This window comes from Micromonas commoda, chromosome 2 (assembly GCF_000090985.2).
Source record: "Micromonas commoda chromosome 2, complete sequence".
Lineage (NCBI taxonomy): Eukaryota > Viridiplantae > Chlorophyta > Mamiellophyceae > Mamiellales > Mamiellaceae > Micromonas > Micromonas commoda.
The window spans coordinates 1,149,224-1,164,569 of record NC_013039.1 but is presented as its reverse complement, the minus strand read 5'-3'; the positions used below and the strand labels follow the sequence as shown (position 1 = coordinate 1,164,569).

The following is a 15,346-nucleotide window of genomic DNA, read 5'->3' as shown; positions in this document are numbered from 1 at the left end:
CAATATCGAGCCTTCCCGCCCAAAATTCGCAGTCGGCCTCGACCCTTCCGAGAACGTCGAGGGACATCTTTTATTCGGCCAGGCGAGGTGCCAACAAGCAAGTGGGTTGATCTCACAGGGTTTTTTCTGCGAAGGTGATTTGGACGCGTGATGTGGACCCTCTCTCTCGGGGTCTATTAGACTGGAAAAACACGTACATGGACGGTTGCAATCAAAAGTCCGACCGCCGCGAGCCCATTGGCGCGCGCCCACTAGGGCAGCCGAGAAAGAAAATTGGCGACTCTGCGCTGTCAGCTGCACGCGGGAGACGACGGCTCGCGTCGTCATAACGACACTAGCGCGTCCGGTTCACGGCGCCTAGTGGTAGATCCCAGTGAGAAGCCGCCCGGGGGAGCAACCCCCCGGGCGGTTTTTGCGGCACGCTCCGGGACCGCGGTCCTGACGGTCGGTGACACCCACCACCAGGGTTTCAACCGCGATCTTCGCGCTGCGCCGAGGGGAGAGGGGTCCTCCCTTGGCGCGCGTGCTGATTTCGCGGCGGCGATCGGGTGATTTGTGAGCGTTTCGCCGAGGAACGCGGCGTGTTTGGACATCGACGGAGCTACCGAGGAATTCCCCTAGGTGCGCGCGCGCGAAACGAACCGACCCGGCGCTCCCGCGCGCGTCTCGCGCGCCCTAATCGCCGCAGATTTTTGCGCGTCTGCGAGATTTTCGCGCCCCGATCTCACCGCCCCCTCCCCGCGATCAGCGCAGGCGAAGTTCGTCGAACGCGGTTTCACACGCGTCGAGCACGATGGGGGATACCGGCGGCGATATTGTGAGCCGTCTGGCGTCCAGCTCGGGCCCCTCGATGGTGATCGAGGAGCTCGGCTACGGGTGCACCGCGAGCAAGGAGTACATGAAGGAGGTGGTGGGGCTCATGCCCGCGATGGACGAGCGGGAACTCGCGCGGCTCGTCGGGGTGCTCGCGCGGACGCACAGCTCGCTGGACGTCGCCAAGTGCGGCCAGACCCTGGCGTCCCTGGCCGCCGCCGTGGGCATCGCGGCACCATCCGCCGCTTCGTCGGCCGCGACTTCGTGGAACTACGAAAACGCCGTGGACGCGTTGAGGGAGGCGTCGCCGAACCTCAACTGGTCCAACGCGATGGCCGCGCTGGACCACGAGGGTTTCAGCGTCCCCGACGGCATCGCGTTCGAAGCCATCGCGCGAATGTTCTCCAGGGCGGTGAAGGACAAGGAACCCTTTCCCGTGAGCGCCGTGGTTGGGGGATCGGCGTGGAGAAACGCGCCCCTCGGGCAGCTCGAGTTTCTGTACCACGCGATCGTGGCGGCGCCGGAGATGTTCCCCTGGGCGTTCTCCAGGCGTAAGATCGCGCCGGTGGAGGGTTTGGCGCCGGGCTCGTCCCCGACGGGCACGCCGAACCAGTGCTGGCTCAGCGTCGATCTGTACCTCACGCTCGCCGCGCTCGCGCAGTTGGGCGCGGGCCAGTTCAGCGCTAAGGTTCGTAACGTGTTCGAGATGCCCGCGCGGGGTTGCCCCGAGATCATCGCCGTCGGTGCCGCCGCCGCGATGGCGGAGGACCCGACGTGCGCGCCCTTCCTCGCGGATGTTTGCGCCGCGGTGCTTCCCCCGTACCTCGTGTCGCCCGGGCACCCGTCGGCTCCCGTCGTGTTGCACCGGGTGTGGGCGTCGGGTCAACACGGGCAGGAGTGCGTGGCGAGGGCGATGGCGGAGACGCACGCCAGGGAGGGCGCCGCGCACGTCCCGCGCATGCTGGACGTGTGCCAGGATCTCAAGGCGCTGTCCGCGGTTTTGGACAGAGCGCCCCACGCCTTCGCCGTCGAGCTCGCGGCGCTGGCGGCGAGGCGGGAGTACCTCAACCTGGAGAAGTGGCTGCAGGAGAGGTGCGCGGCGTCTGGGGCGCAGTTCGTCGGCACCTGCGTCCGATTCCTCCGCATGAGGGCGACGGGCGCCGATGAGTCACCGGGCGCGCCGAAACTCGCGGTGGAGACGGCGGCTGTCTTCTTTAAGGTTTTGCAAGCCGGAGCCGGCGGGTTGCCGCCGGAGCTCCAGACGGAGCTCCGCGCGGCGATGTCCGAGGCGGTGGCGGCGAATCCGACGCTCGCGGGGGCTGTCGCGGCGGTGGGCGCGGGCGGGGGGGCGAATCCCGCCAATCCCGGGGGCGAGGCGGGCGGCGGGGGCGGGTTTCCGGCTGACGTCGAGGCGGAGGCCAACTCGTACTTCCAGCGCCTGTACAGCGGTCAGCACACCGTAGAGCAGACAGTGGACATGTTGACCCGGTTCAGGGGGTCGCAGATCGCGAGGGAGCGGGACATATTCGGGTGCATGGTCCACAACCTCTTTGACGAGTACCGATTCTTTCCCAAGTACCCCGAGAAGGAGCTGCGAATCACCGCGGTGCTGTTCGGTCGGCTGATCAACCACCAGCTCGTGGTGAGCATGACCCTGGGCGTTGCGCTGCGATGCGTCCTGGACGCGCTGCGCAAGCCCATCGGCAACAAGATGTTCGCGTTCGGCAGCGAGGCGCTCGAGCAGTTCAAGCAGCGCCTCCCCGAGTGGCCGCAGTTTTGCCAACACCTAGCGCAGGTGCCGCAGGTGCCGCAGGCGCATCCGGACCTCGCGCAGCTCCTCGGCGCCGCCGCGGAGCAGCGCGGGCTCTCCCAGCTCGGCCAGAACGAGCCGTCCATGGCGGGCTCCTCCGGCGACCTCGCGGGTGGTCTCGCGGGGCTCAACCTCGGCGGCGAGAATTCTGCCGGGGTGCCGCCGCCCGCGCCCAGGCCCCCGGTTCCCCCCGGCGCGCCCCCCGCGGATGAGCAAGCGGGCTCGGGCGGCGGGGTGGGACGAACCAACTCGATGCCCGCGGTGGCGAGCAAACCCGGGGGCGCGGGTCTCCTCGCGTCGCAGCCGTCGGCGCCCGCGGGTTTGCTCGGGCGGAGCGCCAGCAACCTCGGCCCGAGCGCGCCGTCCGTGGCTGGCTCCGGCTCGGGTTTCGCCACCTCGCTCAACCTCGAGACGCTCGAGCGCGCGGGGAGCAACCAGAACATCAGCGTCCCCGACGCCGAGACGGTGGACAAGGTTCACTTTGTCGTCAACAACCTCTCGACGCAGAACATGGACGACAAGGCTGCCGAGGTCAAGGCGCGGATCAGCCGCGAGCAGTGGCCGTGGTTCGCCGTGTACCTCGTGGTGAAACGCGCGTCCATCGAGCCCAACTTTCACGTCCTGTACCTCGGCCTCCTCGACGCGCTGAACGAACCCGACCTGATCAGGCTGGTGCTCGACGCCACCTACAGCAACATCAAGGCGCTACTCAGCTCCAACAAGATCAAGACAAACAGCGGCGAGCGATCGCTCCTCAAGAACCTCGGGTCCTGGCTCGGACAGCTGACGCACGCGCGCAACCAACCGGTGCTCATGAACGACCTCGACCTCAAGGGTCTGATCCTCGAGTCGTACCAGACGGGTCACATGATTGCCGTCATTCCGTTCATCGCTAAGGTTCTCGAGCCCGCGAAGGACTCGATCATCTTCAGGCCCCCCAACCCATGGACGACGGCCGTGCTCGCGCTCCTCAAGGAGATCTACAGCGAGCGGGACCTCAAGCTCAACCTAAAGTTCGAGATGGAGCGACTGTTCAAGCACCTCGAGATGGACATCAAGACGGTCAAGCCCTCGCAGCTCCTCTACCAGATTCAGCGCGAGCGCGTGGGCAACCCCGACTTTGTCGCCGACAAGAACGCGCCGGCTGCGCCCCCGACGTCCATGCCGGGCGTCATGGGCGGCGCCGGCGGGGTCCCCTACGAGCCCGGCATGGGCGGCGGCGGCATGACACCCGGTGGCGGCGGCGCCTTCGGCGGGGGCATGGGCGGGATGGGCCAGGGCGATGGCGGGCAGATGGGCGCGGACATGTCCGGCGGCGTCACCGCCGCCATGCAGCAGCACGTCAAGATCGCTCCCGCGCCGAACCTCCCGGAGAACGTCCGTCTGGCGCTCGCGAGGCTTCTTCCGGTCGCGCTCACCAGCGCCGTTCGCGAGATTGTCTCCCCGGTTGTCGAGCGCTCGGTGACGATTGCGTGCATGACGTCGCGCGAACTCGTGTTGAAGGATTTCGCCGTCGAGCCCGACGCGGCGCGACTCCGCAAGGCTGCGCATCTCATGGTGTCCTCCCTCGCGGGCTCGTTGGCTCTCGTCACCTGCCGCGAGCCCCTCAAGGCGTCCGTCACCTCGCAGCTTCGAACGCTGCTGCAGCAGGCTGGCGCGTTGCCCCCGGCAGATCCTGCGGCGCTCGACCAGGCGCTTCAGCAGGCGGTGGTGGACAACCTCGAGCTCGGCTGCTCCCTCATCGAGCAGGCGGCCACCGAGCGCGCCGTCCGCGACATCGACGAGGCCCTCGCCCCCGCCGTCCTGGCCAGGCAGAAGCATCGCGAGAAGCACGGCCCCGCGGGTCAACCGTTTTTCGACCCGGCGTACCTGCAGGGCCGATTCCCCGGCGCCCTGCCCGAGTCGCTCCGCCCCAGGCCCGGACACCTCGCCCCGGCGCCCCAGCGCATCTACGAGGACTTCGCGTCCCTGCCGCGCGCGCCCCCGCCGCCCCCGGGCGCGCCGCCCTCGTTCGCGTCGCAGAGGGGAGGCGTCTCCCAGTACGGCGCGCCGCCGCCGCCGCCGCCCCCGGGCGCGTATCCGGGGCAGCCGCCGCCGCCGCCGGGAACCCCCGGCGGAGCACCCCCGCCGCCGCCCCCCGGCGGTCCCCCCGACGGCGTGGACATGTCCGGCGGCGTCGCGGCGCTCGCCGCGGCCATCGGCGTCGGGGCCGACGGATCTTCCGCGGGCGGTGGGGCGCCCGGCGCTCTCGAACGCCTCCGCGTTTCTCTGCAACGACTGGACGCCGCGTGCGCCACGGACCCGGCGGCGCGGTTCTCGCTCCTGCCGGAGACGCACGAGGCGCGCGGCGCGGTCGCGGACGTCGCCGCCGCGGCGCAGGGCGACGACGCCAGGGTCGCCGTCGCGCAGAAGATTTTCCAGAAGATTTACGAACGCTCCGGAAAGTCCCGCCTGCACCGCACCGCGCACGTCGCCGCGCTCGCCGCGCTGACGGACGGGTCCCGCGTCGTCCAGCGCGAGGTCACCGGCTGGCTCGTGTACGCCGACGAGGAGCGCAAGTGCGACAAGGAGATCACCGAGGCGCTGGTCCGCGCGGGCGTGGTGAGCGGGCGGTTTCTCGCCGATTTCGACCAACACCTCGCCGAGCTCATCGCGGGGGGCGCGTCGCGGCTCGCGACGGAGCTCGGCGCCCACCTCGTGCGGCACTGCGTGCTGGTGGAACCGTGCGTCGAGCCGACGGAGCTCGGCGGCGTCCTCGACGCCCTGGCGAAGGCTGCGACGCGGGCGACGGCGCCCGAGGGGCTCGCCGTACTCGTCGAGCGCGCGAGAGCCGCGGGCGACGCCGCGTCGAGCAAAAAGCCCCCGGGAACGAGCGGCGGGCTCTTCGACCCGCAGAAGCCGGACCCGCCCGGGCTCCGCGAGACGGTGGCGCAGACCTTCGACGACTGGGCTCGCGTCCAGGACCTTCCCGCGGGGGACACCACCACTTCCGTTTTTGTCGAGAACCTCGCCAAGGGCAGGCTGCTCCACGGGGACGACGCGCAGGAACGCACGGCTCGCATCCTCGCCGAGCTCGCCATGACGCACTGCCTCGGCAGCGAACTCCCGCCGGCGTCCGGCGGGATGAGCGTCACGGCCGGCCCGCCCGGTTCGCCGTCGCGGCTCTCCTACGTCGCCGTCGACGCCTTCGTTCGGCTCGTCGCGGCGCTCTGCCGCAGACGGGAAGATCCGATCAACGCCAGGCTGGCGCTCCTCGGCAAATCGCTCACCGCGGTGGTCCGCCTCGCGCTCAAGGACGTGGACGAGCGCGGCGCGGCGTTCAACCCGAGGCCGTACCACCGCGCGCTGACGGGCCTGATGATGGAGATGCACGCCCCGGACGCGTCGCTGGACTCCAGCCACCCGCAGGTGCTCGCCGCTTTCGCCACTGCGCTGCTCGCGCTGCAGCCGCTTCGCATCCCCGGGTTTGCGTTTTCGTGGCTCGAGCTGGTGTCGCACCGGTGCTTCCTGCCCAGGCTGCTGGTGGACCACAACCGCCGCGGGTGGCCGCTGCTGCAAAAGCTTCTCACCGCGGTGCTCAAGTTTCTCGAGCCGTCACTGCGCGGCGCCGAGCTCACCGAGACTGTCCGGCTGCTGTACCGCGGGACGCTGAGGCTGCTGCTGGTGCTCCTGCACGACTTCCCCGAGTTTCTGTGCGATCACCACTTCAACCTCTGCGACGTCATCCCGCCGAACTGCATCCAGATGCGAAACCTGGTGCTCAGCGCGTTCCCGCGGAACATGCGACTCCCCGATCCGTTCACCCCAAACCTCAAGGTGGACTTGCTCCCGGAGATCACGCAGTCGCCGAGGGTCATCACCGGCGAAGCCGACGCGGCGTTTCGCGCCTCGCAGCTCAGGGCGGATCTGGACGCCTACCTCAAGACCCGCTCGTCCCCCAACTTTGTCGCCACGCTGCGCGCCAGGCTCACCCTGGACGCCAGGGCGGCCGAGCGCGCGGGGACGGCGTACAACGTGCCGCTGCTCAACGCAGTCGTGCTCTACGTGGGCGTGCAGGCCATCGCGGCTAACCGAAAGGACGCGTCGAGCCCCATCACGCACAGCGCGCCGATGGAGGTTTTCCAGCGTCTTGCCGCGGAGCTCGACACCGAGGGCAGGTACCTGTTCCTGAACGCCGTGGCGAACCAGCTGAGGTACCCCAACTGCCACACGCACTATTTCTCGTGCGTGCTGCTGTACCTCTTCGCCGAGGCTGGAAGCGAGGTTGTCCAGGAGCAGATCACACGCGTGCTGCTGGAGCGGCTCATTGTCAACAGGCCGCACCCGTGGGGCCTGCTCATCACGTTCATCGAGCTCATCAAGAACCCGAGGTACAACTTCTGGGGGCACTCCTTCACGAGGTGCGCCCCGGACATCGAACGACTCTTCGAGTCCGTGGCCAGATCGTGCATCGCGCCGCCTCCCAAGGCTGAGGGCCAGGAGGGGCCGATCGCGGCATGAGGCCGCAACTTCAATCAACTTAAAAACTCCTAAAAAAGCAGAACATTCTTACAGAACTGACATCTGTTGTACAACATGGAGGTGGGGGGGGGAAATAGGGAAGTTGACTCATCACTACTGTGGATGCCGAGCCGCGGTTCGACCCCTGGACCGTTGCCAGGCTTTTTTTAATCGCATCCAAGACAAAAAATAACCTTCGTGTCTTCGTTCTAAAACTAACCGACTCGCTTCCAGAAGTCCTGCCTATCCTTAGCCTGACCCCGCTTCTTCGCCGCGAGCTTTTCCAGTCGTGCTCGAGACCCCTTGGACAGGCCTCCGGGGCTAACCTCCTTCGTCGGCTTGTCCACCGCCGGCTTGTTGGAGTTCACCTTTGCCCTCGCCTTAACCTTGGGCCTCTCCTTCGCCATTCTCATCAGGTTGAGGTCCGGCGAGTCAACCTCGATGTTCACCGCCATCGCGCCCAAGGGAGACCTCGTGACACCCCGCGTGAGTCCGAGGAGGTCGACCCGCGGCGGCGTCACGTCCAGATCCAGCCAGTCGTCCTTCCTCTCCGCCCTCGCGGGCGGCGGCGCTGGGGTCGCGTGAGGCGCGGGCGCCCGAGGCACAGCCGGCGCCTTCAGGACGGGAAGAGGGATCTTGGACTGCGTCCTCGGCGGCGTGACGTACGACGACGGCGACGCCGCCGGCGCCGCGGATGCCTCGCTCGCCGCCTGCATCACGCGCGCGTACTGCGGCATGCTCCGCAGGCGGAGCATCGCCAGCTCCGGGACGGGCGCCTCCGCGAGGTTGAGCCCGCGCGAAGTGACCTCTTTTGAAGGAGCGGCGATTGGGGTGGCGACGGGGGTGAACCCGGACTTGTACCTCGCGCGGCGCTCCTCGCGGTTCTCGGGGCTCGGGCCCTTCGACGCGGGGCTCGGCGTGAGCGCCTTGTCCGCCCTGAGCTCCTCGAGCCACCGGCCAACCTTGAGGAAGAGCCTGTCCTTCGTCTCGGCTTCGCGCCGCGCCGAGGCGGCACAGGCGGCGGCGCGGCGCCACTCTCTCAACGCCCCGCGGCCGATCCTTCGGGTCTCCTCGAGCCACGCCGCGTGTGCCTCGCGCTCCAGGCGTTCGAGACGCGCGCGCGCCGCCAGTTTCCACGCGTTCCAGCCCCTTTTCATCAGCGAGCGTCGCCGACGTTCGAGCGCTGCCGCCGCCGCCGCCGCCGCGGCTTGCACAACCTCGACCCACGCGTCCCAACCCTTCGCCTTGGCGCGGAAAGACGCCAAAGTCGTCGCCTTGGACCACCCGCTCCACGCCCTGAGCGTGAGCAACGACGCGCGCCTGTCGTCCATCGCGGAGATGACGGCGGCGCCGTCCCGCAGGCCAGAAACTTTGGCGGCGGTGCGGTTGGACCAAGCCCTAAACGGGATCCGCGCGGTCGTCGTCCCGGCGCGGTACTCAGCCTCCTCGACAGCCGCCCTCGTGGCACGCACGAGGGCGCGCCAGGGTTTGATCCCCGCGCGGAGCAAGAGCGCGCGATCGTGGTGCGCGACGGCGAGCGCGGTGGACTCCGCGGCGATCACCGCCGCGCGCCTCTTGCGTTCCTCGGCGGCTTTGGAAGCCCGCCTCGCGGACAACGCCTCGGCTCGCCGCGCCGCCTCCAACGCGCGCTCAGCCTCGCCCTCGAGGAGCGCCTTCTGCGCCTCGCGCGCGGCGGCAGCTTCGCGCGCCGCCGCGGCTTTGGCGCGGAGCTCGGCGCGCGCCGCCGCTCGCGCCGCCGCGCGTCGCGCCATCTTCGCCGCTTTCGTACCATCCACCGGTTCTTTGTCGTCAGAGCCGTTCGTACCTTTGACCAGGTCGGGCCGACCGGGACCCGGATCCGCCGCCGAGACGACCGGCGGTGCGTGCATCCACGGATTCGCGCCAGCGAGGAGCGCGCCCGCCGCGTCGTCGTCGTCCTCCATGACGGAAGCCAGTCCCGTCTCCGTCTTGCGCTTCTTCGGCGGGGATCCCAGGTCCTCGTCGGCGTCGTCGTCCTCGTCGGCGTGAGCCTTCGTCGGGGAGCCCAGCGGGACGCCCCCGAGATCCGCGTGGACTCGTTTCGCGAGGTTGACAAACTCGAGCAGGTCCGCGACGGTGGCGTCGTCGGCGGACTCCCGAGCCGCGGGGGCGCCGGCGGCGGGGCTTTGGTCCAATCGCTCCGCCGCCGACTCCTCGTTCGCCACCGTCGCCCCCACCCTGGCGAGGAGCGCCTCCTTCTTGACGCGGCGTTCCTCCGCCGCCGCCGCGTCCGCCGCCGCGAGAGCCTCCGCCTCTTTCCTCGCCGCCGCCGCGCGTTTCTCCGCCTCTTTCTCCGCCTCTTTCTCCGCCTCTTTCTCCGCCGCCGCCGCCGCCTCCCGCGCCCGAGTCTCCTCGGCAGCCTCCGCCCGCCTCGCCCCCGCGCCCACCGCCGCGACGTCGCGCCACGCGCCGACGCACCCGCGCACCACGCGACGCTCGCGGTGGAGCCCCGCGATGTTCTCCATCTCCCGCCGTCTCGCCAGCGACGTCGCCAGCCGCGTCGCGCGAGCCGAGTCAGCCGCGGCGAACCACGCGCGAAGGACCCTTCGTTTTTTTTGCCAGCGCATCGCCTCGACCCTCGCGCGCGTGTCCGGTCCGTCGCCCCGGAGCTCGCGAAGGGCGACGTCGCGCCACGCGCCGAGCGCGGAGGCCATCCGCCGCGTTCGCTCGCGTCTCGCGTTTCTCTCCTCGACTTCCCTCGCGGCTTTGACGAGCTCTTTAGCGCGAACGCGTTCAACCTCTTTCAACCTGGCCGCCTCCCTCGCATCCGCCTCCGCCGCCTCGACCTCCTCGGCGATGCGCCTGCGCCGCTCGGCGTCCTCGCGCGTCGCGATCGCCGCGCGCGCGGCGGCGAGCCTTCGCTCCTTGGCGGCGATCGCCGCGGCGAGTCGAGCCGCCGCGGACGCTTCCTCTGCCTCCGCCGCCGCGGCTAAACGCTCCCGCTCAGCGAGCGCCGCCTCGCGCCTGAGCCGCTCGCGCAGCGCGCGGACCTCGTCGTCCGCGGCGTGCCGTCGCGCCTCCATTCTCTCGCGCGCGGCGCGCGTGCGGTCCAGCTGGAGCATCGCGTCGTTTTGCGTGTAGGAACGCGACGCGGGGGACGACGTCCGCGCCGGCTGTGCCCGCCGCGTCACAGCTGCTGCGCCAGCCGCCGCGATGCCCGCGGCTCGCGCGAGGATCTCCCTCGCGTCGGGCCTCCCTGCGACCGGTCGCAGGGTCGCGGAGAGCTCCGCGGCACCGTTCGCCGCGCGCACGACGCGCGTCGGCTCGCGCGGCTCGCGCTCGCCGGGCGGCGGAGGCAGAGCCGTGAGGCGCGAGTCCGACGCTTTCCATCGTCTCATCGCCGCGGTGAAGAGCTGCTTCCTGGGCGGCGGCGTCGGTCCGTCGTCGCGTCCTCCTTCCGCGGCGTCGATGGACGCGGCGGCTTTATCCGCCTCGATGGCGTCGTAGCTCTTCCGCAGGGATCTCCACCGGCTCTCGGTCGCCGCCTCCGCGGAAGACGCGGCGCTGCCCCCCGCGGAGGATGGGGTTCCCAGGGTGGACGCCGGGGAGAGCTCGCGCATGAGCGCCTTCGCCTCGCGGAGCACCGCGGCGGCGCGAGTGAGCCTCGGGGAGCTCTCCTCCGATGTGGCCGCCCGCGTCGTCTCGGGCCTCACGACGACGCGGGCGGACGGCGTGGAGTACGACGTGGACGCCGCCGCGCCTCGGACCGCCCGACGGACCGCCGCGATTCGGGCACCTTCGCGGTCGTCGCGCGCATCCGCCCCGGTCGCGGTCTGCGCGAGCATCCGCGCCCGGCTCGCCTCCATGACGCCACTCCGCACGTCGCCCTCTCGTGCGGCCCCAACGTCGCCGGTTGGGACGGCGCCTCACGGTGGGGGCACTCCGGCTGTGGTCCGCGCTGACCGAGATGAGATTCAAAACGAAACCAAGAACGCTCTGCTGCAACGGCCGGGAGACGCATCGAAGAGTCGAGCTTTTTGTGAACCGTCGTTGAACCGGAGACTGTTTGCCTGTGAAGACCCGTGCTGTGCGGCTGTTCGTGACTGTCTCGCTGTGCCGAAGCGGCAACCCCGAAGCGGTGTGTTTTGCGGTCAATTTTCCGCAGCGGCATCGAGCAAACAGTCTCGTCGCCGCGCAAATTCAAAGATCCCCAACAGCCGCGAATAGATCCCCCAAGTCAGATCAGATGTGCCACGAGTCCCATCGCCAGCGGTTGGCGCATCCCAACGAAATTGCCTTTAGGGGCAAAAAAGGGAAATCGTCTTCCTATGTGGACCAATGAAACTTCGTGTTTGCGGTAGATGGGCGGGAACTCCGAGTCAGATTCGTCGAGCGCGGTCGTGTGGAAAAGGCGGCAAAATCGGGAGATTGCAAGATTTTGCCTGCCTTTGGTCGTAGCCAATCGCGAGTGAGTATTTTCCTCTTTCAGCCAATCGAGACCCATCAAAGGGAACAGGCAATCAAATCTCGCAAGATGAGGGCACCGTGGGCACCCGACATTAGGTTTCCGCGGCTCTCGGGTGACACGGCAGTATCCGTCCTGCTGGCAGTCCAGCTGGCAAAATAGACCCAAGTTTCACGGTTCCGAGAGACGTTTTTTGCTTTTCGGGCGTGTATTTCAGTGGAAGAGGGTCACTATCGATCGGTACAGAGCAAGATGCACGCGACGATGCGCCACGCGCCAGCGGTCGCGGCCGGACAGGCCGTGACCCGCGGCCGCCCGCGACTCTTGGCGAACCGGAACTGGACCATGGTCCCCTGCGCGCGACCCTTAAAGCCCGCACGCGTCGTGCGCCTCGGGTCATTCTCCGACTTGAGCAAGCCCGCGGGACAGGCCGGTTCGCGGAAGTTCTTCAATTCCGCCTCGTCGGAGGTGCGCTGAGACGCCCGTTCCCGCGCGCGCGCGATGCCTTTGCGATCCAACCGAACCGCTGGACATTTGATGTATGTTCCAAAGATGCTGACCGCGCCCGTATCCTCCCCGACCCTTCGCCAGGCTGACGCGGCGCGCAAGGTTTCCGTCTCGGCCATCTCCGAGCCCGTTGTTTCGGACCAACCCCGCGTGTCGCCTTCCGTGGACGAGGACGTTCCCCGGAACCTCCGGCCTTCGTGCGTCGTGCCGGAGCGCAGGCGCCGGGTGAACCCCGCGCCAAATCCGGTGGCGATGGACAAGGTCGGAGCCGTCGTTCTCGCCGGCGGCGCGGACTCGAACAACCCGCTGACGCGCTCCCAGGCTCGCGCGGCGCTCCGCTTCGGGGCCACCTACAGGCTCATCGACTTCCCAATTGCAAACTGCATCAACTCCAAGGTTCGGCGGGTCTTCGTGCTCACGCAGTGGAACTCCCACACGCTCAACCAGCACGTCAACTCGGCGTATCCGCCCGAAGTCTTCGGCTTCGGCGAGCAAGGGTGCGTCCCCGCCCGCCCCCGGGATCGCCCAACCCCGCGCCCCGAAGCGACGCGTTCGTGTCCCCGACACCCATCCACCCATCCAACGGCACTTGCCAACCTGGCTGTGAACCCAGATTTTTTATTCCCCTCGCTGCCCGTTTTTCCAGTCACCAAAAAAAACTCAATACCCTTTGCGCCACGACGAACGACGACTGACGCCCGCGCCGCCCCTTTTCGATGTCCCAGGTCCGTCGATGTCCTCCCGTCCAACCAGACGGTCAGGGAGAAGAGCTGGTCGCTGGGCTCCGCGGACTGCGTGCGCCGGCACCTGCAGAGCGGCGCGCTCAAGGGACCCGGCTCGTGGGAGCCCGAGGCGTTCCTAATCCTCTCGGGCGAGGCGCTGTACCGCATGGACTACCAGGACATGCTCAAGACCCACAACGAGACCGGCGCGGACATCACCATCGGCGTGAGCAAGCAGCGGCTCGGTGACGTGGACGCCACCAACCTCGGCATCTGCAGCGTGTACACGGATGACACGCAGGTTTACGGGTTCAGGGAGAAGCCCAAGCCGGATGAGCTCCGCGAGCTCGCGCAGTGCGAGAAGAACGTGTCCGACCTCGACGACTGCCACGTGCACGTGAACATGGGGGTGTACATCTTCTCCAAGCGCGCGATGAAGGAACTCGTCGGCGTCATCGAGCACATCGACGAGGGAACTTCCGTGGACTTTGGCCGCGACATCATCCCGATGGCGATTGGCTCCAACTACCAGATCCACGCGCACGAGCACGGCGGGTTCTGGCAGCCCATTCGCAACCTGCGCGAGTGGTACGAGAGCAACCTGTCCATCTGCTCCCCCGATCTCTTCCGTAAGATGTACGCGGGAGCGAGCGCCCTGATCGACGTCTCCAAGGATCAGGTGTTCACCGTCCCCAGGACGCTCCCCCCGGCGCGGTTCACCGGCGTGAGCGACTGCGAGAGCTCGCTCATCAGCGACGGCGTGGTCGTGGCGAACGGCTGCAGGATCAAGGACAGCGTCGTGGGACCGTGCGTGGTGTTTGGCGAGGACGTCAGCGTGGAGCGCGTGATTTTCAACGGGCACCCGGAGATGGCGCACATCCACGGCAACGACGTGCCGGATGTCGGGCGAGGGTCGGTTCTCCTCGGATGCGTGGTGCAGAGCGACGTGCTCATCGGCGCCGGATGCGTCCTGACCAACAAGAAGGGGGTGAAGAAGGCTGAGGTTGTCGACGAGAACGGGCACGGATACGTAATCGAGAACGGACTCATCACCATCCTCGAAGGCACCGTCCTGGAGGCGGGCACCGTGATCTAAACGAATGGATGACGGGGGCGGGTCGTTGTCCCGGAGGCGGGTCGTTGTCCCAGAGGCGGGACGTTTTAGGGATGAAGGAGGTTCTCCAACTCTGTATCACCACTGTTTCAGCGCATGGCGCTGAAATTTTCTGGTCGAAAGGGAAGAATTCGGGTGTTTTTTCTTCAAGTGTTTGATTGTATCCTGACCACTACTGGCAAGTGAACGTAGGAGGGGCTGGTTTATAGCGAGAGCATCTACAAAATGATTTGTCTAAATCATTGATCCTTCTTCGCCACTCCGTCCCACCGCAGATCCTCCTTCAGAAACCTGTACCACAGCCAGATACAGTGGGGCGTGCCGCAGTGCCACAGCGCGTGGGAGTCCAGGTACCCCCAGATTGGCGGGAAATCGAACACCTCGGCGAGCGCCGCTAGGTGCCAGAGGACGGCAAAGAGCGCCAGCGAGTGCCGGCCAGGGTGCGACAGCCGCCTCCGGTTCCCCGAGCCAAACCCGCCCCTCCGCAGCCTACATCCGTACGCCCACGGCAGCACGATCGCCCAGTGAGCGACCGCGATTGTCATCATCACTCGCATGTTGACCTCCCACCGGTACGACTCCACGCTCCGATCCGGCGGGTTGTTGACCATCCGCACGTGCGACACCAGCCATGCGAAAAACGCGAAAAACAGCCCCGCGCTTCGCCGGTTGTCCAGCTCAAACGTCCTGACCAACACGCAGTACAGCGCCGAGAACATGAGCAGGTTGGCGGATGTGTAGTCCATGAACTCGGTCCATCGCGTGTCCCTCGAGTGGAACACCGCGCTCCATAGCCACGCGTTGGCGTTGATTGCGGCGTTGACGAGCCAGGTCCTGGCGAATGCCGAGCCGCAGGGTCCCGCCGATGTCGCCGACGTCCTGTTCCTCGCGGCTGCGTACACCGACGGGATGAACCACAGGTGGACCCCCATGTTGGCCAGCGACGCGAGCGTCGATACGATCTCCTGCACTCCGAACACCCTGGTGAAGCTCCACTTCCCGTAGTACTTGGCAGGTGGCAGGCCCTCGCTCCGCCTGATCGTCTGCAGCGTGTGCATGCACCGGTACTTGCAGTCGGTCTGGCACGTCCACCCCGTGAGTTTCATGCCGAGGTCAAAGTCGGGCGCGGCGCCGCCGTCCTTCGGACCCCCGTTCCTGCAACCCTCGACGCACCCGCCGGTCACGTACGTGACGTCCTTGTACCCCAGCCTGGAGCATCCGTCGAAGCCGCAGTTGTACAGGCACCGCTGGTACAGGTTATTCCACAGGGTCCAGTCCTCCTGGGGCGGCTCCGCGCGCGCCGCGGGTGCGACGCCCCCGAAGATAACGAGGATAACGAGGATAACGAACGATCGACGCATCCCGCCTGTCACCGCGCGCCCCGAGCAGTGTCGAACGGTGCGCGATTCAACAACCAAAAAAATCGGCCGTGACTG

General features: G+C 67.8%; 4 protein-coding genes across 4 annotated transcripts; 2 read left to right on the top strand and 2 right to left on the bottom strand.

The window, feature by feature from the left end:
- Positions 1-793: 793 nt before the first annotated feature.
- On the top strand, positions 794-7,123 carry MICPUN_98844 (predicted protein; the record flags this gene model as incomplete). The annotated part of the gene is made up of 1 exon (XM_002500104.1): positions 794-7,123. One exon carries the CDS (start codon positions 794-796, stop codon positions 7,121-7,123), a length of 6,330 nt encoding a protein of 2,109 aa, XP_002500150.1.
- A 215-nt stretch (positions 7,124-7,338) lies between these two features.
- Positions 7,339-10,968, bottom strand: MICPUN_55977 (predicted protein; the record flags this gene model as incomplete). The annotated part of the gene is made up of 1 exon (XM_002499624.1): positions 7,339-10,968. The coding sequence occupies one exon, from the start codon at positions 10,966-10,968 to the stop codon at positions 7,339-7,341; it is 3,630 nt and encodes a 1,209-aa protein (XP_002499670.1).
- An 863-nt stretch (positions 10,969-11,831) lies between these two features.
- Positions 11,832-14,153, top strand: ADG2B (glucose-1-phosphate adenylyltransferase chloroplast precursor). The gene is made up of 3 exons (XM_002500103.1): positions 11,832-12,035; positions 12,159-12,571; positions 12,800-14,153. The coding sequence occupies exons 2-3, from the start codon at positions 12,327-12,329 to the stop codon at positions 13,890-13,892; spliced, it is 1,338 nt and encodes a 445-aa protein (XP_002500149.1). The 5' UTR covers positions 11,832-12,035; positions 12,159-12,326; the 3' UTR covers positions 13,893-14,153.
- On the bottom strand, positions 14,150-15,271 carry PER1 (per1-like family protein; the record flags this gene model as incomplete). Its single annotated transcript, XM_002499623.1, has 1 exon — positions 14,150-15,271. The coding sequence occupies one exon, from the start codon at positions 15,269-15,271 to the stop codon at positions 14,150-14,152; it is 1,122 nt and encodes a 373-aa protein (XP_002499669.1).
- Between the last annotated feature and the right edge of the window lie 75 nt (positions 15,272-15,346).

Coding starts and splice junctions, on each gene's coding strand:
- ADG2B (XM_002500103.1), top strand. CDS start 12,327: ATGGACAAGGTCGGAGCCGTCGTTCTCGCCGGCGGCGCGGACTCGAAC. Junction 12,572..12,799: donor TTCGGCTTCGGCGAGCAAGG/GTGCGTCCCCGC, acceptor TCGATGTCCCAG/GTCCGTCGATGTCCTCCCGT.